The sequence below is a fragment of the Corythoichthys intestinalis genome, chromosome 18, assembly GCF_030265065.1.
Source record: "Corythoichthys intestinalis isolate RoL2023-P3 chromosome 18, ASM3026506v1, whole genome shotgun sequence".
NCBI classification, from domain to species: domain Eukaryota; kingdom Metazoa; phylum Chordata; class Actinopteri; order Syngnathiformes; family Syngnathidae; genus Corythoichthys; species Corythoichthys intestinalis.
Genome location: NC_080412.1, coordinates 19,022,126 through 19,047,785, shown reverse-complemented (window position 1 = coordinate 19,047,785; position 25,660 = coordinate 19,022,126). Strand labels below are relative to the sequence as shown.

At 37.4% G+C, this 25,660-nt stretch overlaps 1 protein-coding gene across 1 annotated transcript in view; it reads left to right on the top strand.

Moving 5' to 3' along the window:
- Positions 1-25,660, top strand: part of LOC130906166 (LHFPL tetraspan subfamily member 7 protein) — a 191,079-nt gene that overhangs the window by 50,606 nt on the left and 114,813 nt on the right. Inside the window, exon 2 of the mRNA XM_057820149.1 lies at positions 21,394-21,532. Coding sequence (XP_057676132.1) covers positions 21,394-21,532 — 139 coding nt within the window. The remainder of the gene's footprint in view (positions 1-21,393; positions 21,533-25,660) is intronic.

Below are 25,660 nucleotides of genomic sequence, written 5' to 3'. Positions count from 1 at the left end.
GCACACCGGTGAGATGCCGATGTCACACCCCCGTACCGGTGCCCTATTTTCGGCTTGGACTCGAGCAGAGTCCGATGGCTGGATGGAGCCCTGGTGGCCATTATTTTTGCTTCCTGCTTTTATGCCATTGGCGTAATCACCTGCCACTCAAACATGTCAGAAGTAGCGTTGAAGTTGGATCTTCGTGTCTAAATGATTCAACCGAAAAAAAGTGCCTTCAAAACTTTTTCCACTTCAAAAAAAAAAGTGCCTTCAAAACTTTTTCCACTTCAAAAAAAAAAAAAAAAAAGTTTAAAACTTTTTGCTTTTCAAAAAAAAGTGACACGTCAATTAAAAAATAAAAATTAAAAAAATATATATTTTCAAAAAAATATTTTTGCAAAAGTTTTTTTTTTCTTTGATTAAAAATAGTTTTTGGATTGAAGCAACTTTTATTGGGATTGAATAATTTGGACACAAATGTCCTACCCATAATATGGCTCAAAAACAAAAAGGATTGCTTCGGTCAAAGAAAACAGTTTCAATGAAAAATAAAGCGTAAATTTCTGAGTCTCAAATATTTTTTCACATTCAAACCTTTTTTTCTACAATAGTTTTTTTTTTTTTTTTTTTTTTTTTTTTTTTAATTGAAGTGATTTTATTTTGAAAATATACATTTTTTGTTTGAAGCAACTTATTTTTGGATTGAATAATAAAGACACAAATGTCCTAGCCAAAATGTGGTCCAAACGCAGAATTACATCAATCAAAAAAGTTGTTTCAATAAAAAAAAAAAAATTAAATTTTTAAAAAAAAATTTCAAAGAAAAATAGTTTTCAAACATATTTTTTGACTTACAAATTTATTTTTGCATTCAAACAAATTTTTTTGATTGACATGACTTTTTCTTTGATTGAAAAAAAAAATATATATATATATATACTAATGAAATATTTTTGAATAGAAATTACTTTTTTTTTTTTTTTTTTTTTTTTTTTTTTGAGGAAAAAGCTTAATATGAAATTAGAATTTGAATAAAAATAAGACACATATTCTTGGTAAGATTTTAGGTTTCTCAGGTGTATAACTCCAGTACACGTTTTGCATTTACTCTTTTAGTGATGTGAAAAAAACAAAGTATCTTGTTTACTGTATCAGGTGTTAAAGTGAAATTTGAATTTGAACTGAGTTGTGTGTTTTAAAAAGAGTTCTGTATTTTTATGTTTATTTTATCACTGCTGCACAGTTTAAACCATGGCACAATGTTGATTGTAGTTCCAGTTTTGATCACTAATATTGTTGGAGAAATCAGAACTGTTAGCTTTACCAGAGCTCAAGCTCATGTTGTAATGGGAAACTAGTTTGACGCCATGTCTTCAATGCTGAGTTAATGTCCTGAAATTATGATAATAGGATCTCGCCTGTTAGTCTTTGGAAATTACAGGATAGGAGTGGACATTGATGCAGTTCAGGTATTATTCAGTAATTTCTGTAGCAAAAGGTTATTTTAGGTACTTATACTTTGTATGAGGTGCAAAATGTTTGCAAAAGTAGGTTTATAATTAATCCACTGATTGTTCATTGATACTGAGCATTAACCAAACACCGTTCAGCCTGCCAGGAGCCAGTGTCTCTCATTAAATGCACTTTTGAGCATTTTAAAGTAAATTTTAATTCCATTGAATTAATCCAATGAGTGTTCTCCATTTATTGTGTTTTGGGGGTCATTACTGTTAGATAATGTGTTTTTAATGAAATTAGTATGTGCAGATGTAATTTCTATTGTGGAATTCTTTTAGGTCAAGAAAATTAAGTTGACCTGAATATGATGGGAGTACTGTACACTCAAAATAAACAAGTTACTGTAATCCAGTTATTTTAGTTAGTTTGAGTACTGCCAACTCAATAAAAACAAGTGACTATAATCCAAATTTTTTAAGTTAATTTGAGTACTGCCAACTCACAATAATTAAGTTAATCAAATCTAATTCATCTAAGTCAACATAAATTAATTTTTTTAAGGCAGCAAGTTTGCATATATTTTTTTAGTAAAGTCAACTTTTAATATTTTACAGTGTACAGGAAGAGACGGAAATGCTCTAAAATGATCAAATAAGTGACCCAAACTTAACTCATTACCTGCCATTGACAACGATGGACATCCCAATTTATTTAAACTGAGAGGACTGGCCGTCAGTGCTTATGTTTCATTGCCATTGATGAAGCATCTAGTGGCGTCAATGGCAGCCAATGGGTTAGCGAGCAAAATGCAAAACTATCCTCCTTCACGATGAAGAGTAGTGGCAAATCATATTCAATCTATGACAACACATTTATGATGAACTGTGGTCATGCAAAAACAAAGTTGAGTATCGTATTTGTAATCAAATATCGTATCAGATATATTTCAGTTTCAGTACTTCAATTCCTTCCTTTTGAGCACATTGTACATATACACACAAAATATTGAGGAGAAAGAGCAAAGTTTTCACATACTCCATTGAGACAATTCATGAGAAAGCGGTATTTTTATTTCTCTTAAGAGCACTTAAGGAAACTCTGCTTTCAACTGAAACAATCTAGGCTCAGAATGACTTTTTAATGACATCTACATCTAGTAAGTCCCAGTTGGCGACACAATTAAATTTCATTGGATGGCATTGTGGAATCCCTGTCTCCCTTTATTTAATCAGAAATCTAAGCTTCCCCTTCAGACGATCCCTTTATTATTCAAAGTAGCTGGATGGTGTGTTTGTGTGCAGTTATTAGACTCCGGCACGCTCATGATGCGTTTATTGCTCCAAACCAATTAAGTTCCTCTATGAAGAAGTCGTGTCGTCTCAGAACACACACATTAGAGCTTGTTTTATCAGTGTTTCTATGTTGATGTTGATATGTGCCCAAGGAGCTAGTTGTGAGTGCAGGAGTGTGCTTACTAGCATTTAACTCATTCACTGCCATTGACAGATGTGTTGCACCCACAGATGTGCACAAAATGACGCCACGAGGTGCTAACGCACTGGCCCTTGCCCTCTTAACCGAGCAAGTGCCCTTATCAAGGTTATTAAGTCATGATCGTTATTATGTTAGTAAGGTGTGTGCACCCCAAGCACCGCATACATTATCACTGTGACAGCACCCTCTGTCCCACAAACGCAGAAACACGCACCCTCCTGTGTGCTCAACTGCCCATCATTTGTCAATGTGACCGCGCAGCACATACATGAAGGCAGCACATTACTTGCAGAAGGAGCATCACAGTACAATAGCTTCTATCCAGGCCCTCCCCTCGCCCTGCCTGCATCCCCTTACGCAGAGGTAACACATGACGTTTATGTGTGTGCCCAACTAAACCTCAGTTGCTGAACTTTTTGTCTTGTGAAGTATCCTTTGTCTCTGTGCAACTCTAAATTAGCCAAATGCCCAGTCCCACGCGCTGTAGTGTCTGTAGTAAAAATAAATAAAACTATATACTGTAAAGCCCTCGGCTGAGAGCAATCATGCATCAAAAGAAAAGAATAAGAAAATTAAAGTGTTTTGTTGACCCTTGCTAGTTTGGAATAGGTTGCTATTTATTTAAATATATAAATAAATTAGGGCTGTCAAACGATTAAAATTTTTTAATCGAGATAATCATAGCTTAAAAATCAATTAATCATAATTACTCACAATTCTAACCATCTCTAAAATATCCCATATTTTTTCTGTAAATTATTGTTGGAATAGAAAGATAAGACACAAGACGGGCATAAATATTCAACATACTGTACATAAGTACTGTATTTGTTTATTACAACAATAAATCCACAAGATTTTAACATTCTTTCTGTTAAAGGGATCCACAGATAGAAAGACTTGTAGTTCTTATAAGATAAATTTGAGTACAAGTTATAGTAATTTTATATTAAAACCCCTCTTAATGTTTTCATTTTTAATAAAATTTGTAAAATTTTCATTCAAAAAATAAACTAATAGCTTGCCATTGTTGACTTCGCCGAGCGGTGACGTCACATCGGGCTCCCTGCCGTTGTTCCACAGTGTTTTTAACTACGTAAGGTAGAGATTGAAATAAACCACAACGTGTCAATGGCGAGTTTAAAATTAATTAGAGATCTAGCCAAGGCAAAGTCGGAGTAAGTATTTAGCATAGCTATATTGATTGGGAATGCCAGTTCTCTTTGCATTGAGCGCTTTTCTTTTTGTGAACATTATTTTTTTGGAGAGATAGGAATCCTATTTTTGTTGTGCTTTCACTAAATGATACTGTAGCGACTTAAATCCCGCCCAAATCCATGAAGGGAAGTTGGGCAACCATGACTGTCAGTGGTGGCTGCAAATGCTATAAACTATGTTCTGCGTTGTGTTCAATTAGGCGTGTTAAGAAATAGATCGTCTCCTGCTCCGCCCAAATGCATGATGGGAAGTTGGGCAACCATGACTTTCAGTAGTGGCTGCAAATGGGATACAATGTGTTCTGCGTTGTGTTCAACTAAGCGTGTTAAGAAAAACATCGTTTCTTGCTCCGCCCAAATGCATGACGGGAAGTTGGGCAACCATGACTGTTAGGAGTGGCTGCCAAAGCTTAAGCCAATAAAAGGCGCGGCCCAATGAACGCCTGTGACCGCTGCATTTCTGCTAAAACGGCGTCATTGCAAACTGTTTGATGCAACGCATTAATGGGTCATTCCGTGCATGCATTAATTGCGTCAAATATTTTAACATGATTAATTTAAAAAATTAATTACCGCCCGTTAACGCAATGAATTTGACAGCCCTAAAATAAATATGTAATTAAGTATTACAACTGCAATGCTTTTTCTTTTATTTATTCACAACGTTCTAACGAGGCAGCCAGGCTGGCAATTACATACGCTGAAAAAGGTGCCCCTTTTTTCACCTGTGAGCACCTGCCCCCCAAATTGTCTCCGCACACCACTGGTTGTACCAATACAATATTTTGGCTTCCGACACTGTTGTCTGGTTTCAGTCGATGCCAATACTCTAACGATACCACGTTTAAAAAAAAAAAAAAAAGAAAAAAATACACATATAGTTTTGCCAGTGAGTTGATGTCTGACAGGTTAACTTTGCAAGGAAGCACAGTCTGCATGTTCAAGTCTTTTGCACGGGGTAATTCCCAGAAAGTAGATTGGGTCTCAACATTTGTAGGGACGATATAACGGCATAACCTGCATGTACACTATTTGCTCGGGATGGGACATTAATAAGACCAAACAGATTGGGTGAACGGGGGTCAGGGCTACATTTCTCACCAATATGAATCTAATTAATTGATATGCTCATTAAGTCGATCACGATCAACCAGTCGATTGCAATGCTAGCGTGGGTAGCTCACAGCATCTCCCCAAAATCCTTTATTAATGTACATAGTTAATTATGATTATGTTGTGTGTATGTTGTGTTGCGTTGTGTTGTGTGAGCAACATATGAGGTTATGCAGCACCCGTCTTTCTCTAAGCAGCTTCTTGCTCACATTTTTCTGGTTCTAGTTTCCAGCAGAGTTCACTAAATTTCTCACAGTTTAATTACCATTCACAGTAGAAAACACAAACAGTAGGACATTTCTCCCTAAGGAGCTTCTTACTCGAGTTTTGCAGATTAGCAGGTTCACACAGTTTATTGTTATGCTAACTCTGATGCGGGCCGGAATTTCGATGTCAAAATTAGTGGTGAGTTTCTCACCTCCACCACATTGACGTGTTTTTAAATTAGTTACAGTGCCTGCTGCTGGCTGAAAAAAAACCTTTCCTGTCCCTCCCTCCTCTTCGAAGGGGGTGGAGGAAGCAGCATGTTGTCGACATGTATTATTGTCGGGGCTGTGTGAGTGTGTTTGTGTGTTCGGGGGTGGGTCAAGTCATCAGCCAATCAAACATCCATTTGAGGGGGGAAAATGGACCACTCATAATTAAAATAATTCACTTAATAATGGTTGGGTCAATTCTTTCCTTACAACATATGGGAAGACAATCCAAATTACCTGTGTAGCTGAACTCATTAAATAATAATTATAAGGTTGCTTAAAGGTTGGTGGGGACCAGACACGGCGGCATGGGTGGGCATTAGGGGGCCTGGCCCGCCCTGAGAGACTGCTGTGCCCGCTCTAGCTCGATTAGACTGTACTTTGTAAATTTTAAAAAAAACTTCCACAAAAACACACACACACGGAGGGACGAACCCTCTATTCATCCTATCTTGATCTGTCGTCATTCAATTCATTCAATTGGAGCAGCGAATGAAGGCAATTTCTAGCCAATCACAGATAAGGAGGGCGGGCCGAGTAGCCGGCCATTGGGCACTCATAGTTGAATAAATGCACACAGTACGGTACAGTTTCGGCGTAATGTGTACAAGTGCGCATTGATTTTTAAATGTGTACGCCGTACGTTCAAAATCTGTACGTATTTCGTACATTACGTTTTTTTTTCTCCGTTCGGATTTTGTCACCGTTTCAGCAACGAGACTATGTGCGTTACTACGTTGGTTGAATGACGCGTGAAAAGTCAGAGACACTGAGAGAGAAGAGTGTTGTGACGCTGTAGCAAACGCGACGCTAGGCTAGGTGGCGCCAATATTTCCTGACTGTAGCCGACAGCCTACAAGCTAAGCCTAGATATCAAATGCTTATAGAACTACATGCGAAATGACAGACGGCGGCATAAATAAACAGCCGCCATTTTGAAGCAGTAGACTTCTCAGAAAGGCTCTGTTGTAGTGAACCTTTCTAGCGAATTTAAGATCTAAAATACTACTAAATCGGAAAAATCTTGACTTGAATCTATCTTTAAATGATGAAGTCATAAAACTTTATGCAAAAACGGTAGCAATTTTAACAACTTTAACAGTTGATTCACAACATTAAACGATTTTCAAACATAGCAAAGGTTACTATGTAGTTTTTTTTTTTTTTTTTGTTTAAATGAAAAAAAAAAAACATGATAGGTAACACCAGTTACTTTGCCAAGTAACTAATTACTAAAGATGCACCGATACCGATACTAGTATCGGCAGGGGGCGCCGATCCGGCCCGAAATGGTGGTATCGGTATCGGCGAGTACCAACAAAGACGGCGCCGATACCATTTACCGGTCCATTATTATAACATTTGACCACAGCCTTTTTCTCCTCCTGGCGCTCACTACACTCTGTCTCTGTGTTGTGTGATGACACGTGAACACCAAGCAGCTATCGCTATTGGCCTGCTCCAGACCAATGAGAGTGGGCCAATAGCCACTCCTGACCAATCAAAAGGGGGCTTTTTCATATGGACGAAAAACAAACCAGGAAATATGGCGGTCGGGAAATATTTCCAAATAGAAATCCCGTCGATTAAAATCAATGGCTGCATGCAAGATTTGCGGCCTGAAAGTTTGGAGATGTGGAGTTAAATCGGCCAGTTTCAATACCTCGAACTTGATAAAACATTTGAAGAAGAAACGTGAACGAACACAACGAGTTTGAGCCTGCAAGAGCAGGACTGCTATCCAGAGGAAGAAGGCCGCTGGACCGGAGCAACAATCTCAGTTCACTTCGTCTACTTTACTTTTATTGTCTTTTACTGAAAGAAATGCCGCAGTAATTTGGGAAGTGTTTCCAAAGTATTGTTGCCACCTTTCAGAAATAGAAATAAGGGACTCCCACCTCCCGAAAAAAAGGAGAGACGGGATGCTGTGGTCAATTATTATTATTTATAATTGTTAGCGTCCGCAAATGTGGAAACAAGGTTGAACCTCGAAGCAGACAACAAGCGGGGGATACATAAAAGGGTTTAATGATTGCAAACAAAAAATAACACGCGATCGCGGGACAGTAGAAATAACAAAAGGAGTCCGTGACAGCAGGTCGACTGACAAACTAAGACGATAGGCAGCGGTTACAAACGAGAGCAGCACACTAACAGAAAAACCCAATGCAGGGGCATAACAAGCAAATGTAGCGAGATTATTGTGCCAGATGTCAAATAGCGATCAGCAAGGCAAATATCTCGGCAGCCTTCTCTGAGATCACCCGTGCTTAAATGCTGTGTTGATGAGCCTGCATTGGATTCAAGTGCCACGCCCCCACGCCCAGCAAAAAAACACAATCTAACCAGCAGCAGAATGTGACAATAATTTCATGAAAGTTGCACTGTTTGGACTTTGAGAGGTTTAAAAAAGTTTATTCAGTTCATTCAGAGTTTATTATTATGAATTTATTTTTACTTTCTCACTGTTGGGCTAGTATTATACATGTTTTATTAATTTCACAAATTTAGCACTATTTTGGCCTTTGAGAGCGGAAGGTTTATTCAACTATTGTCTACTAGGGTTTAGTGTACTAATTCCTATTTTGCAAAGTTAAGCAACAGCCTGACAAAGCCTTGATAGCAATGATTTCACATCCAATTATGTAGCTCTTTGGAAAAAAAAAAAATAATTCTGAAAAAAATAAATATATATATATATATATATATATATATATATATATATATATATATATATAATCGGGGTGGTATTGGTATGGTATCGGTATCAGCCAATACTGCACAGCCAGGTATCGGTATCGGGGCCAAAAAATGGTATCGGTGCAACACTACTAATTACTCTTACTTTCAGGTAACTGATTTACTAACTCAATTACGTTTTGGGAGAAGTAATTTGTAACTAATTAATTACTGGTCATAAAGATGAAGTCTGCAGAATGAAAAGTGACGAAAGCGGAGATTTCATTCTGCCAATTTGTTGCCGAACACAATTTGCCTGCAACTATTGCTGATCACTTCTCAGAATTAGCAAAAGAAATGTTCCCTGACTCAAAGATTGCATCGGTAAGTTCATTTTATCAATTGACCTTTTTGATTTATTAATTGGACACACTAACAAACTACCTTCAAGTCAAACTGAATTGCGAGCTGAAGTGCCATTAAGTTAAGCCATCAAGACATAATAGAAATTGCCAAAAGTGCTACATACAATTATAACAGAATTCACTGTTAAATTTGTCATAATGATGTTGCTGAAGATATTGATTTTTTTTATTGCACCAGGTTATATGTTACAATATTACCAATAAATTCATATTATTTTAAAAATTGAGTTTTATTTTTGTTTCATATTGCACACTATATAAAACGTTGTAAGATTAGTCACCAATTTGTAAGGGCATATGTCACTATTTGTAAGATTGCCAACGGCCTCGGGTTGACAGGTATGTCTTATAGATTTTACGATGAACTACCACATGTGACTTCAGTGACAGAAAATATTTCAGTGCACTGATATAGTAATGTACCGGTAATAACGTTCAGACTAAATTTACGTTGAAGAAGTGTGCCCCCCCACCCCCCCACCAAAATGTAATATCCCCCCCCCCCCCCCCCCCCCCCCCGTAATTTCTTTCTGCAGCAGGGTCTGGTGGGGACAATTTGAGGATCAAAGGTTTGTAGTGTAATGTCCCTACCATCCCTATCCCAAACCTACGCCCTTGGGTAATTCCCCTCTCGTTCAGCTCCTACGCTTTGCACGACAGCTCCAGCTGTTGCACAGGGCACTCCCAGTTAAACACACTTAATTACAACCTATTTAGGAAACATTTTACACAATTGAACGCGCGTATGTCAGTGCAGTTGTAGCAAGGTTTCTTAGAACCTGTGAGGAAGATTTGTTTGATTAGAACGAACGCATGAAAGCAGATGACAAATTACTGTTAATTATAATTTGAATAGATTTTTTGGTGCAAGCAGTCATGCTTTCCAAATTGTCTTAAACTCATTGGCTAACCTTGATGGCACGAGGGTACCAGTCAAAATGGATTGGACGTCTCGCGCCATGAATGGCACTGGAACATGAGCATTCACAGCATTGTATCGTTGTCAATGGCAGGCAATGAGTTAATGCAAGTACATAATGTGTAATAGAATGTTCTACAGTCCTATTTGCCTAACTAAATCAAACATTGCTTTAAACTAGGACTGTCAAAATTGTCGCGTTAACATGCGGTAATTAATCTTTTTTAATTAATCACGTTAAAATATTTGACGCAATTAATGCACATGCCCTGCTCAAACAGATTAAAATGACAGGAGTGTAATGTCCGTGTGTTACTTGTTTTTTGGTGTTTGGCCGCCCTCTGCTGGTGCGTGGGCCCAAATGATTTTATGGGTTTGAGCACAATGAGCTACTAGTTTATTTTTTGATTGAAAACTTTACAAATTTTAATAAAACGAAAACATTAAGAGGGGTTTTAATGTAAAATTTCTATAACTTGTACTAACATTTATCTTTTAAGAACTACAAGTCCTTCGATCCATGGATCGCTTGAATGTTAGTGAGAATGTTAATAATGTTATGATACCTTGTTGATTAATTGTTATAATAAACAAATACAGTAATTATGTACCGTATGTTGAATGTATATATCCGTCTTGTGTCTTATCTTTCCATTCCAACAATAATTTACAGAAAAATATGGCATATTTTATAAATGTTTGAATTGCGATTAATTATGATTAATTAATTTTTAAGCTGTAATTAACTCGATTAAAAATTTTAATTGTTTGACAGCCCTACTTTTTACATGATTTTACAACACAAAGAAGAAAAGAAAAAAAACGTCAAACTCATCTGTGACAACTTGTTGCTTTTAGAACCTGAACACAGCTCACAGGCCTGAAACTTGTACTATGAAAAAAAATCAGTCTTGCTGAGAATATGTCTAGTTTCTAGTTAAAAAAAAAAAAAAAAAACCCTCACCAGACGTTTTTTTTTATTTTTTTTTTAAATCCTTTAAAATGTATAATTTATATACTGTAATTTATACTTGTTCCAATGGTAGATTTTGTTTACTTGCAAGCAAAAAGTAGCTCATTTTATGGAAAAATGTAGTCATTTTTGAAGTGGCATTTTGTTCCAGTGAGTGGAGATGAAAGCAGACTGACAAGACAATTTAATTAGCAGGTTCTGGCTCTTTGGCACAGAGCTAGACGCGGGAGTGTTTGTAAAGTGCTGTGACACTGCTGGCAGCCATTCCGATTATTCTTTTGACCTTTATTTGTTGTCGTGGGCTGAATGTGAGGTAGATTTACACCACCACGTCATGCCTAATGTTCACATCAGGGTAACGCATCAGCTACTGGGCTTCGGGTGTGTAACACAAGGGCACCTTCAGCAAAAGAGACCAACTACAGGACATCTGATTTTACATGATGATAAAATTCAGGCATTATCATCTCGTAATTACAGTTTAGACAGAAAACAATATAGTGTCTGTCGATGGAAATCTTAAAAAAGAAGACAAGGAAATAAATATGTAAGTGTCAATTTTCAGAAAAGGAGGCTTTTGTGTTTCAACTCAACACATCCTAATAACATTGGCACTTTATAGGGCAATTGATTAATTCTGGTGGTAAAAAAAAAAAAGAAACAAAAACTTAATCCCATAAATACGTCCAGAGACATTGACACCCCATTTTGGATCAATTAGGCAACAATATTAACATTTGGTAAAAGTGTGGTCCACTATGTGGACGCCATGTCTCAATTATAATATTATATATTTGTAATTCATTCATCTTTTGACCTGCTTATTCTAATTATTAATAATTATTTTTAGATAAAAAAATAAAAATAAAATAAATGAATAACATGATAAATTATGTTAGTGCAGTGCTTCTCAATTATTTTCTGTTAGACACCCCCCACCCCTAGAAAAACAAAAACATTTTGCACGCTCCGCCAACTCTCTGCGTGCACTGTAAATAGTATCATTTGTCTATAAAACTATTATTATTATTATTATTGTATAAATACACCACTGCATAACATTATTTCCTTTTTTTATATTAAAGTGGAAAAAATAATATAGATCAACTTACAATAAAGGATAACTTTATTATTGTTTATTGTATTATTGTTTTGTTTGTAACAGAAAATACATAAAATGCATCTATTTGCCTGAATTAAAAAAAAAAAAAAGTCACATTCAAACTGTAAAAAGTCACTCTAGGTACATTTTTCGACCATTTGATACTGAAGAATAAATTTTAATAAAATCAATAAATGATAATAATTTCAAATTGGTTAGCAACATTAACTCTTGAGGAGAATATGCCAAACAATTTGACCGAAAAAACAAAAAATCATGGAACAAAAATGACAGTGTGTTTGGACAGAGGGACAGTTTTTATTTTTGCTGCTGGCAGTATCACCTCCTTTGCTATGGTGTGGGGTTATTTTGTACTGAGCAACTTGGTATGCCACCCTATATGATGCTAACAGTGCTCGCTGGTTTATTGATGTAAAACTGACAGAGCGGGACAATTGTTGGCAGTATTTGGCACGTTTTCGCTGAAACAAAAATCAAGCAGCCTATCAATGTGATTGGGGTCTAATGTCTTTAAGGGACCTTTTGATTGATTTGGAATCCTGCTGTCTGCTGCAAACATTTTTTGTCATTTGTAGACTTTCCTCATGTCCCACTGTTTTAAAAGTCAAAGCAAACAGTCAAACGCTATATACATTTCGTAATATTGGCTATGCACTCTTGTTTGGTTCAAAAATACTGCGTACACTCTGAAAATGGGAGCACCACTGCCATCCACTGAGTGAATGTGGAATGACACTTTATTCAAGTACGGCAAAAACGTATCTTACCTGAGGTCACAAGAGCCATCCCGGAATTGCTCGGCACGCCCCATTTTTGGAGAAACACTGTGTTAGTGCTCATTTTTCATTGCCACTGACAGTGCTCAACGTCCAATCCAATTTGACTGCGAGGGGCGAATGAACAAAGGTCTAGCGCCGTCAATACCTGACAATTAGTTTGAGTGCCCAATAAACGGTCAAACATTAACTTAACAGTTTTTAGTATTCAAGCTTACCTTTTTATGTTGTGTCAAAACTTAAATACTAAAACCCCCTAATCTATCTTTATAACATTGTGGTTTCTGCATTTATTGTTCAAGTATTTATCAGTTGAGCAGTGAAAATGAGAGGACATTAATATTTCCTTTACAGCTACATTGTGAGTATATACCACTCCATTTTTCACTAACAGACCTTTAAGGGAGAAAAATATGTAAGTACGCAGCCCTGTACGAATGAAATATAGGCACAATTATCTCCCTGTAATAAAATGATGAGTTGATAATACTTTTTTACGATTTTCACAGTCATAGCATTCCTCTGAGCGGAACCATAACTGCAATGTGCTTTTGATAAAAGTTAGTATTTTTTGACATGAGTGTCTAAAGCTGGGCAATATTATTGACATATCTGTATATTGATATATGTAGAGAGATAATACCATACCTGTCAACCAGAGGCCGTTGGCAATCTTCCGTTTGTAAAGCAGCACATGCTCAAAATTACGACAACATTTTTTCACATTTAGCGCCACACAGTGTTTAAAATGATGTGAAATTTTTAGTCCCTTTTTTTTTTTTTTTTGCAAAATCACAACATTACATAGCAACTTAAATATTTATTTTTAAATAAGAAGTTTCGGACCTGATTCTTTAAATCCAGTACTAAATATTTAATTTAAATCTTAAACTTATATCCTATAACCTAAATGTTAAATCAGGAAACTGTCGGAACTAAATATTTAGCTTAATATGCAAATTCACATGACTGGAGACCGGAAGTAACAAAATAAAAGCTGGAGCACACAAAATACTCTTTAAATAGTTTCTCCTAAATATATATTTTACCCATATATGGTTATTATCACAATGACTCATGTCCAAGAGCAGACTGCCACCGTTGAGTAGATTTTATTCATTTTCAAACAACGTAAACAGACAGTCTGAGCTGCTCCACCAGCTTTTATTTTGTTACTTCCAGTCTCCGGTCATGTGAATTTGCATATTAAGCTAAATATTTAGTTCCAACCGTTTCCAGATTTAGCATTTAGGAAATAGGGTATAAATTTAAGATTTAAGTTAAATATTTAGTTCTGGATTGTTCTGGAATGTGAGAAAATGTTGTCGTAATTTTGAGCATGTGCTGCTTTACAAACTGCGCCCCCTACGTATGCCCTTACAAATTGATGACTAATCTTAAAACGTTTTATATAGAGCGCAATACGAAACAAAAATAAAACTCAACTTTTTAAACAATATGAATTTATTGTAATATTGTCACATGCATACATAACCTGGTGCAATCAAAGAGTCAATATCTTCAGCTACGTCATTACTAAAAGTTAACAGTGACCTTTGTTATAATTGTATGTATGTACTTTTGGCAATTTCTATCATGTCTTTTGATGGCTGCACTTCAGCTCGCAATTCAGTTTGACTTGAAGGTAGTTTGTTTTTGTGTCGAAATATAAATTAAAAAGGTCAATTGATAAAATGAACTTACCGATGCAATCTTTGAGTCAGGGAACATTTCTTTTGCTAATTCTAAGAAGTGATCAGCAATACCGTAATTTCTGGACTATAAGGCGCACCTGACTATAAGCTGCCAGCCACCAAATTTGACATGAAAACGGCATTTGTTCATAGATAAGCCACACTGGACCATAAGCCGCAGTTGGTCCTCATTGTATTATGGGATATTTACAACAAAGATATTAACTGGTAACATTTCATTTGACAATGGCACCATAAGACTGTCATGAGACCAAATGAACCACCATTAAGCTTTGAACCAATTGGCTGCAAAGCCTTATTGTCACTAAAAGCTTCATTTGGCCATCACTGCTTCCTTGGGGTAGACAGTCACTGCCACCTGCTCTCAACCAACATTCTTCCTAGCATGCATGGCGGCGCTACAGATGTAAATAACAGTCATGGTCTGTGCTAATTATTTCTTCAGTTACTGTTCCAGTTGTTTCATTAATTGCTAGTTATGGTATTTGGTAACATTTTCTTGGATAGTGGTGCCATAATACTGTCATAAGACAGTCATAATTATTACATGACACTGTCATAAGCATTAATGAATGCTTATAATAGATGTCGGTTAGTGTCATCCAGCAAATTATCTCACTTTTGAATGGACGTAAAAGATCTGAGCTGGACATAAATGGATTTAGTGACATAATATGCCACATGACACATATTGACATCTGTTATAAGCATTCAGTAATGCCCATTATAGTGTCATGTCATAATTATAATGTTCTTATGGCAGTCTTATGATGCCACTGTTAAATAAAGTGTTACCTATTAACCCAAATAAATCAACAAATAAGCCACGCTGGACTATAAGCCGCAGGATTCAAAATGAGGGAAAAAAAGTAGCGGCTTATAGTCCGAAAATTAGGGTAGTTGCGGGTAAGGCAAGGCAAGGCAAGGCAAGGCAAGGCAAATTTATTTATATAGCACAATTCAACACAAGGCAATTCAAAGTGCTTTACATCACATGAAGATCATAAAAATCACATTTAAATCAATACACCGTAAAAACCAAGACAAAAGATCGCATTTAATCACAAATAGAATAAAAATAAATAAATAAAAATAAATCAGAAATAGAAATAAAACAAAAAGTACTACTACTAATAATAATTGAAATCAGCAATGGAGATAAGCACAAGAGGAATAGAAAGCAGGTAGATTGAAATATATAGCCAGTTATGGATATGCAGTGCGAAACAAAAGCGTTTTTAGCCCTGATTTAAAAGAGCTAACAGTTTGAGCATACTTCAGACGTTCAGGTAACTTGTTCCAGAGGTGAGGAGCATAATAACTAAATGCTGCCTCACCCTGCTTTGTTCTTGTTCTTGGAACATGCAGAATACCGGTTCCAGACGACCTTAGGGGTCTAGATGTCTCATAGGAATCTAACAAGTCAAGCATGTATTTTGGTCCAAGGCCATTAAGTGTTTTGTAGACGAGCAGTAGTATTATATAGTCTATCCTTTGACTCACTGGAAGCCAGTGTAGCGATTTCAAAACCGGTGTAATGTGGTCCAGCTTCCTTGTATTTGTGAGGACTCTGGCTGCAGCATTCTTTACTAGCTGCAGCTTCCTGTCTGATTTTTTATGAAGACCTGTAAATATACCGTTGCAATAGTCCAATCTGCTGAAAATGAATGCATGCATAAGTTTTTCCATGTCCTGTTGATTCAGAAGCATCTTAATTCTGGTTATATTTTTTAGGTGGTAATAAGCGGATTTAGTGACGGACTTTAGATGGCTATCAAATTTTAGGTCTGAATCAATAATTGCACCAAGGTTTCTGACTTGATTTGTAGCTGTAAGTGACATTGTGCTAAGTTGCCTGCTTATCTTTGACCTTTCCTTTTTTAGCCCAAAAATGATCACCTCTGTCTTCTCCACATTTAACTGGAGAAAATTCTGGCACATCCATTCATTGATTTGATGAATGCATTTACTCAGGGAGACTAAGGGACTATAGTCATGTGGGGACACAGAAATGTACAGTTGTGTGTCATCTGCATAGGCGTGATAGGAGATGTCATACTGTTCCATTATCTGAGCTAACGGAAGCATATAGATGTTAAATAAGAGTGGTCCAAGAATTGACCCTTGAGGGACTCCACACGTGAATTTGGTTCATTCTGACTGATAGTTTCCGATTGACACAAAGAAATCCCTATCATGTAAATAGGATGTGAACCACTGAAGAATAGTGTCAGTAAGCCCTACCCACTGTTCCAATCTGCTGAGTAGTATGTTGTGATCAACCGTGTCGAATGCGGCGCTGAGATCCAATAGTAACAGAACAGATGATTTGCCTGCATCGGTATTCCGACGAATATCATTTAGGACTTTGATAAGCATGGTCTCGGTGCTGTGTTGTGGCCGAAATCCAGACTGAAATGAGTTAAAAAGATTGTTTTGCATCATAAAAGTCTGGATCTGTTCGAACACAACCCTTTTGATAAATAAATAAGTAAGTAAATAAGTAAATTGTGTTCGGTAACAAATTGGCAAAATAAAATCTCCGCTTTCGTCACTTTTCATTCTGCAGACTGCATCTTTATGACCAGTGTTGTTAATCTTACTTTACAAAAAGTAATTAATTAGTTACAAATTACTTCTCACAAAAAGTAATTGAGTTAATAACTTAGTTACCTTAATGTAAGAGTTGTGTGTCATCTGCATAGGCGTGATAGGAGATGTCATACTGTTCCATTATCTGAGCTAACGGAAGCATATAGATGTTAAATAAGAGTGGTCCAAGAATTGACCCTTGAGGGACTCCACACCTGAATTTGGTTCATTCTGACTGATAGTTTCCGATTGACACAAAGAAATCCCTATTATGTAAATAGGATGTGAACCACTGAAGAATAGTGTCAGTAAGCCCTACCCACTGTTCCAATCTGCTGAGTAGTATGTTGTGATCAACCGTGTCGAATGCGGCGCTGAGATCCAATAGTAACAGAACAGATGATTTGCCTGCATCGGTATTCCGACGAATATCATTTAGGACTTTGATAAGCATGGTCTCGGTGCTGTGTTGTGGCCGAAATCCAGACTGAAATGAGTTAAAAAGATTGTTTTGCATCATAAAAGTCTGGATCTGTTCGAACACAACCCTTTTGATAAATAAATAAGTAAGTAAATAAGTAAATTGTGTTCGGTAACAAATTGGCAAAATAAAATCTCCGCTTTCGTCACTTTTCATTCTGCAGACTGCATCTTTATGACCAGTGTTGTTAATCTTACTTTACAAAAAGTAATTAATTAGTTACAAATTACTTCTCACAAAAAGTAATTGAGTTAATAACTTAGTTACCTTAATGTAAGAGAAATTAGTTACTTGGCAAAGTAACTGGTGCTACCTTTCATGTTTTTTTTCATTAAAAAAAAACAAGATAAAACATAGTAACCTTTGTTATGTTTGGAAGTCATTTAATGTTGTGAATCAACCTTTAAAGTTGTTAAAATTGCTCCCGTTTTTGCATTAGTTTCCTTCTGTCTACTTTCCACATGTGAAAGTTTTAAAACTGTTTCATCATTTGAAGATAGATTCAAGTCAAGTTTTGCTGATTTAGGAGTATTTTAAATAAAAAGTTACTTAGGTTCGGTAGGAAGGTTCACTACAACAGAGCCTTTCTGAGAAGTCTACTGCTTTAAGATGGCGGTTGTTTACTTACGCCATCGAGTCTGTCCTTTCGCATCTAGTTCTATATGCATATGATATCTAGTGTAGCATCAAGTGGGCGTAGATTTTAGGCTATCGGCTACAGTCAGGAAATATTGGAGCCACCTACCCTAACATCGCGTTTGCAACAGCGTCACAACACTCTTCCCTCCTTCCCACTCCTGCTCTTCTTTCTCCATGTCTCTGACTTTTCTTGCGTCATTCAACCAATGTAGTAACGCATGGTAACACACATTGTCTCATTACCGAAACGGTGACAAAATCTGAACGGAGAAAAAAAAATGTAATGCACGAAAAACGTACAGATTTTGAACGTACAGCGTACACATTTAAAAATCAGTGCTCACATGTACAAATTACGCCGAAACCGTACAACTTGACAGGTACAGTATGTAATACGCATATAGCAATGCGACATTCAGTTTTCAATATATTGTGTAACATAGTTTGGGAAATGCATAATTATCGATTTATTTTCTTCAGCAGTTTTTTCCACAGATGCCTTCTTATCATGTGACGTCACAGGTCAAGGTCACATGTAAGCATACGTACTGTATACTAACGCCAAAATTAAATGTTATTGTTTTTAAATGAACTTTTTTAATGCCATCAACGATAATTGACGTATAATGATGTGGCTATCAAAATAAATTTAAAGTCTTATAACTGGGAGGGTGGCAGTGAATGAAGGAGCCCTTCCACTTCAAATGGATTGGACATCTAGTGCCGTCAATGGTGGCCACAGTTAACAAGGAATATGCAAAAGTAGTGCAAAATCAAATTTATCCCATTCAATAAGTTTCTGGTGACCTGTAGTAGTGTAAAACAAATAAATACTGTAAACGAGTATCAATATTTTTTAAATGAACTATCGCATCCGGATACAACATTTCAGTATCCATACTTCGGTCATTTCTGATACTTTTGACAACCCTAGTATGGGATCATATCGGAATATGCATTATTAGTGTCATCAGAGGTCTTATATTTCTTTCTTTTTTTTTAACCAGTCCTGTTAAGCTGCTTAGACACGGAGAGTAGTTGTGTCCTTATGGTTTGAATAGTTTTAATGTATCACCTGGGCGTGTGATATACTCCCGTGGTAGTTGTTCATTAATGTTTTGTTTATTAGGACAATGGGGCTTTGGGGGGACAGAAAGGAAGGAGGCAGATAGAAAAAGGAAGAACAACAACAAATACAGTATTGCACACCTATGCTACATACACAGTGGTGCTGTCACTAATTATATTTACCCGTGGACAGCATTTGGGGGGCCTGATAACCGAGGAGAAAGAGGAGGAGACGTGATTAGACAGGGTGGAGCGTACACAATTCAGCAATGTGACATGGGAAAGTCAGTATGTATTATGTAAATCACCTGTAAGTGTGGATAAGTTGGCATCCTACAGTGGTATGAAAAAGTTTTAGAACATTTTGGAATTTCTCACATTTCTGCATAAAATGACCATCAAAAGTGATGTGATCTTTGTCGAAATCAGACAGATGTAAAAACAATGTCTGGTTTAACTAAAACCACCCAAACATTTATAGGTTTTCATATTTTAATGAGGATAGCATGCAAACAATGACAGAAGGTGGGAAGTAAGTGCCTAAGGAGACTTAAAGAGCAATTAAAACCCAAATTTTACCAAACAGTTTAAATCAGGTGTGTGCCCACTATAAAACACACACCTGGTAAGAATGTTTTGATCAGAAGCATTGTCTGATGTGCATCATGGCTCGGTCAAAAGACGGGTCTGAAGACATGCAATCAAGGATTGTTCATTTGTATAAAGCAGGGAAAGGATACAAAACCATCACTAAAAGTCTGGATGTTCATCAGTCAACAGTCTGAGAAGTTGTCTGCAAATGGAGAGTGTTTGGCACTGTTGCTTCTCTCCCAAGAAGTGGCCGTCCACCAAAGAGGTTAGCGCAGAATACTCAGAGAGGTAAAAAAGAACCCTAGAGTGTCTGCTAAAGAATTACAGAACTCACTGGCACAGTCCAATATCTCTGTGCACACATCAACTATATGTAAAACTATGGCCAAGAATGTTTCATGGTAGTACTCCACGGAGGAAATCACTGCTGTCTAAAAAAACATTGTTGCTCGTTTAATGTTGGCAAAAAGGCACTTGGACACTCCGTAGCAATTTTGGCAAAATATTTTGTGGACTGATGAAACCAAAGTTGAATTGTTTGGGAGTAACACACAACATCATGTGTGGAGATAATATGGAACAGCACACCAAAATCAACACTTCATCCCCACCGTGGAGCATGGTGGAAGGAGCATCATGATTCGGGGCTGTTTTGCTACCTCAGGGCCTGGACAACCTGCAATCATGAATGGAAGAATGAATTCGAAAGTTTATCAGGATGTTTTGTAGGAAAACATGAGGCCGTCTGTCAGACAGTTGAAGCTTAAAAGAGGATAGATGCTGCAACAAGACAATGATCCAACACACAGAAGTAAATCAACTTCAGAATGGTTTCAGAAGAACAAAATACATGTTCTGGAGTGGCCAAGTCAAAGTCCAAACTTAAACCCCATTAAGATGCTGTGGCATGACCTACAGTCAGTGATTCATGCCAGATATCCCAGGAATCTGACAGGACTACAGCAGTTTTGTTGAGAAGAATGGGCCAAGATTAGTCCTGATTGATGTGCCAGACTGATCTGCAGCTACAGGAAGCGTCTGGTTGAAGTTATTGCTCTAGAAAGGGGGGCCGGAAAATATTAAATGTTATGGTTCACTTACATATCTTCCCCCCTTCTTTCTTTGTTTGCATACTACTCTCATTAAAATATGAAAACCTATAAATATTTGAGTGGTTTTAGCTAAAGCAGTTTTTTTTCATCTGTGTGATTTTGACAAAGATCAGATCATATTTGATGGTGATTTTATGCCGAAATGTGAGGAAATTCCACAAGGATCATACTTTTTCATACCATTTTATTCTATGCTACTTGATGGCTGATCCTGTAGGTGTTTTTTTTTTTTTAAATTTTTTTATTGCATTCCTCAATATTGCATATAGTTGACTAATCATCCTTATTGTGGCTGTGTTTTGTCATAATTTTATTTGATATTGTCCCTTAAACGGATGTTCCGGTACTTCTTTGGTCTGTTTTCTTTTACCTGCTGCAAGCGTATGATTAAGCGTTGCTATAATGACTAGGTGCAGCACCCTGTTGTTTGACCATTGAGTGCAGTTTTCAAGCCGAGACCGCTATTAACCTGCCACGTTACACAACAGGCTTCGAGCAAAACACGTTTGGCTTTTCTCTCCAATGTAATTGAAATGGCTTTGTATATGTTTGTTTTTCAGACCAGCGCAGTGCTTTGCTCGGGAGGGTGCGCTCTGTTGGCTGCCAGCTCTCTGTTGGCCATCATCACAGTCTTCCTGCCCAGTGGAGGATGTGAGAGGAGGATCTGCACCCTTGCTGGATACATGCAGATGGCAGCAGGTCGGAAGATACTAGTACATATTTCATAAACACCCTACTGACGCAAGTATACATGGTCCAAAGATGTCCGTTGTAGGGCGAATTATTTCGCAGTAGGTCACAGATGCACCATAGAAAGACATGCACATACATGCAGCAATAAAATATAGCAGTGTCTTAGGTGTGCCCCTTTAATAGACAAGTCAAATACAGCATTAGCCACAAAGAGCATTAGCAACAAAGAGAAATGAAAGAATGCAAAAATTGTCTCTGGTGTTTCCCGACTTTTGTTTATTTATTATCTTACTAAACAATAATGCCATGGCAAATTACAGAGGGTATAAAAACAGTTGATAGCGACTTTTATTTACTAAATTATTATTTTCAGATGAATTTAGTCAGCTGTGACAATTCCCTAGAGTTCTCTTCCGACATGTTTATGTACCAAGAGACACTGGTTGGGAATCATTGCTGTAGCTCATTAAACATCTATTAGCTTAGCTATAATATAATGCAAAAAAGAATTATAGCTCCCATTTCCTATTTACAAAACCAAACATTTTAGCATGCTGCATCCAGCTGTGAGAAGCACTAAAACCCTTTATCACCCATGAATAAATACGATAATGAAACAACAATAGTCCAACTAAAGACGCTTCTGGAGGAGAACTGCTGCTCGGCAACCAAAGAAAAAAAAAAAACACATAGAATTGAATTCTCCTTTCAAATGAAATTCGTTCGTTCTCTCCTCTCAGTCTAAATGGATTGGACGTCAAGCACTGCCAATAGCACTGAAACATCAGGGCTCCAGACTAACATTTGTTACTAGCAGCACAGTGGCCTGTAACTTAAAATTTTAGGGGCGCAAGCAGAAGATTCAGGGGCACACACTCGAAATCAACATGCAAAGTTTTCCTCTAATTTTCACTGTTTAACTGATACTTTCATAATAAATACATAAATATTATGAGTATGCCATCTAAAGCCTGAGTTACACTTCTGCGTTGCGGTGACGGCGCAGCGATGATGTAGACCCTGAGGGGTCAGTGAGCATTCGATAGTTCTGCGGCAATGGAACGCGTTGCTCTGTAATTCACCGCCAAGCCACTAAAGGAATGTTGCATTTTGTTTGTGCGGTTTTGGGGGACTCTTGTCGAATTCCTCGAGTTTTCTCCCGGTCAGACAGCAATGGCAACGGAGATGGAACGCTTGAATGTGGATCTTCAGCTCATCAACATTGAACAACAAATGTTGATCATACAAATGTTGAGGCGCAGACGACACAGAAGACGGTTGCAGAGGTGGTCTGTCCGACTGTTGATTCCTCACAGACTGGCAGTCATATTACGAATTCTAGCATCGGGTGGAAGCCAGAAAGCTGCGTTATCCAGCGTTATGCCCAGTTTTTTGCTGTGTCTTACAACCAGCAAGTGAGAAGCAATAGCAGATTTCTGGCGGGAATGGAACTTCCCAAACTGCATTGGAAGCCTTGATGGTGAACACATTATCATAAAAGCACCGAGGCACTCTCAATCAGTGATGATGTATCAAGTGTGTAAACTGTCTGTTGAAAATTAAACATGAAAACAACGCTTTTGACACCAAACCGTTGCTTTATTCTTCATTTACTTGAAGTTTAAAACATAAAAAAATCACAAACTAAAAGCAAACATACATACAAAATAAATGATAAAGTGCACCAACCAAAATTACGACTTAAAGTGATACAAAAGCTGGCAGTTTTTGGCCGTCTCGGTCACCGCATCGTGTGGCCATTCGCTTCCGAACGCACATATATTTGTCTAGGAGGTGCTTCCATTTTTTTATGCATTCGCTGACCTTCACCCACCCGTATTTTCAGCCATCTCCTTTCACAAATTGTTTGCCATTTGGCAATCTTTATAATGCTCCTCTCGTCGGCTTGGTCCCTTATCGAGTGTAGCGCAAAAATGTTTGTAAATTGCGGCGATTTCACACTGATATGGAAACAACAGTCTGAGCGGACCAATCACAGTCCACTTGCGTTGCGTCACCACGCTTAGTAAGGATTCTGTGGAGGTGCACGTCAGGCTACGGCGGAGGGTCGTAAATCGGGTCTGCCTTGATGGTGTAGGTCTGCTGCAGAAACATAACTCAGCCTTAAGGCACCCCACGATTCGATTCGATAACGGTTCAGGGTGCTACGATTCGATCATTAAACAATCATCCCAGTATTGACGATGATCACGATTATCGCAATAATCACAATTATCGATGCATCTTACAGTATTAATTACTAAAGTAGCCAAACAAATTCATGTCCATTATTTATTTAACCCTTTAACACCGAATGTGTCGGCAGCGACGCGTTTACGCATATCATCTTTGAAGCCTCGTCACGCTGTAATTACGTCACCCACGTGACACTGGTTGCTCTCATTTGAAAGTGCGGAAATTGATGTCCACGCCAGTTTTTATCTGAAGTCAACCGACCAAGTAAAACGGGAGATAATGTCATTTGAGTTTTAGTGTTTTATTGCACTCATAAATAAGCATTAAAATGCTGCATTGACCATGTGTTTATCTCCATATTTCCATCATTTCTTGTCCTTTTTCAAAACCGAAAGCAGCGCTAAAGACTACATATCCCAGGAACCATTGTGAGGTCAAGAAGGAGGAACCTAATGTGAACATTTTTAATGAATTGCCGAGCAAGGTGCCATCTAATGAAAGGGAGGCATGCGAAGCGAGCAACGGCCGGTTTGATTGAGCGAGCATCTTTTAAACGTGCGGAATGAATCGAAAACTAAATTTAGTGTAAGTTAATGCATTATTTCATTAACTCAAGGAAGAGGATGAGTCGTATTTGTTCCTCGGATGAGTTGGTGTCTTGGCGAGTAGAAGTGATGCAGCGCGCAAACGGCGGAAGAATAGGCTGTGTGACGTTCTGTGTAACGTAGCTCCATGACCTGTTCAAAAGGAAATTTTATTTAGTCGCAAAAAAAAAAAAAACTTTATTGAGTCGTATGCCTGAAAAAATTGAACTGAACTACTTGTCAATATTTTTGAAAATACTTTTTTTCAATGTTATATTTCTTTTTTTTTCTTCACTATCAATCTTTTCAATTTGGATATAGATGTGTGTTTGAGAAGCTTGATTATATGTACGGATAGGCCTATACTGTTGATAAGGTAATGGGTACAATACCTAACCTCACAATGAGATATCTTCCAAACCCTTTTTATGTTAGATCATATATACATATATATATATTATATATATATATATATTTTTTTCTCTCACTATTTTGCACAGTATGTGTAAAAGCCTAAAACGCCTATGACCATACCTGCTGTTTGTATATACAGTGCCTTGCAAAAGTATTCGGCCACCTTGAACCTTGCAACCTTTCGCCACATTTAAGGCTTCAAACATAAAGATATAAAATTTTAATTTTTTGTCAAGAATCAACAACAAGTGGGACACAATCGTGAAGTGGAACAAAATTTATTGGATAATTTAAACTTTTTTAACAAATAAAAAACTGAAAAGTGGGATGTGCAATATTATTCGGCCCCCTTGCGTTAATACTTTGTAGCGCCACCTTTTGCTCCAATTACAGCTGCAAGTCGCTTGGGGTATGTTTCTATTAGTTTTGCACATCGAGAGACTGACATTCTTGCCCATTCTTCCTTGCAAAACAGCTCGAGCTCAGTGAGGTTGGATGGAGAGTGTTTGTGAACAGCAGTCTTCAGCTCTTTCCACAGATTCTCAATTGGATTCAGGTCTGGACTTTGACTTGGCCATTCTAACACCTGGATACGTTTATTTTTTAACCATTCCATTGTAGATTTGGCTTTATGTTTTGGATCATTGTCCTGTTGGAAGATAAATCTCCGTCCCAGTCTCAGGTCTTGTGCAGATACCAACAGGTTTTCTTCCAGAATGTTCCTGTATTTGGCTGCATCCATCTTCCCATCGATTTTAACCATCTTCCCTGTCCCTGCTGAAGAAAAGCAGGCCCAAACCATGATGCTGCCACCACCATGTTTGACAGTGGGGATGGTGTGTTCAGGGTGATGAGCTGTGTTGCTTTTACGCCAAACATATCGTTTTGCGTTGTGGCCAAAAAGTTCAATTTTGGTTTCATCTGACCAGAGCACCTTCTT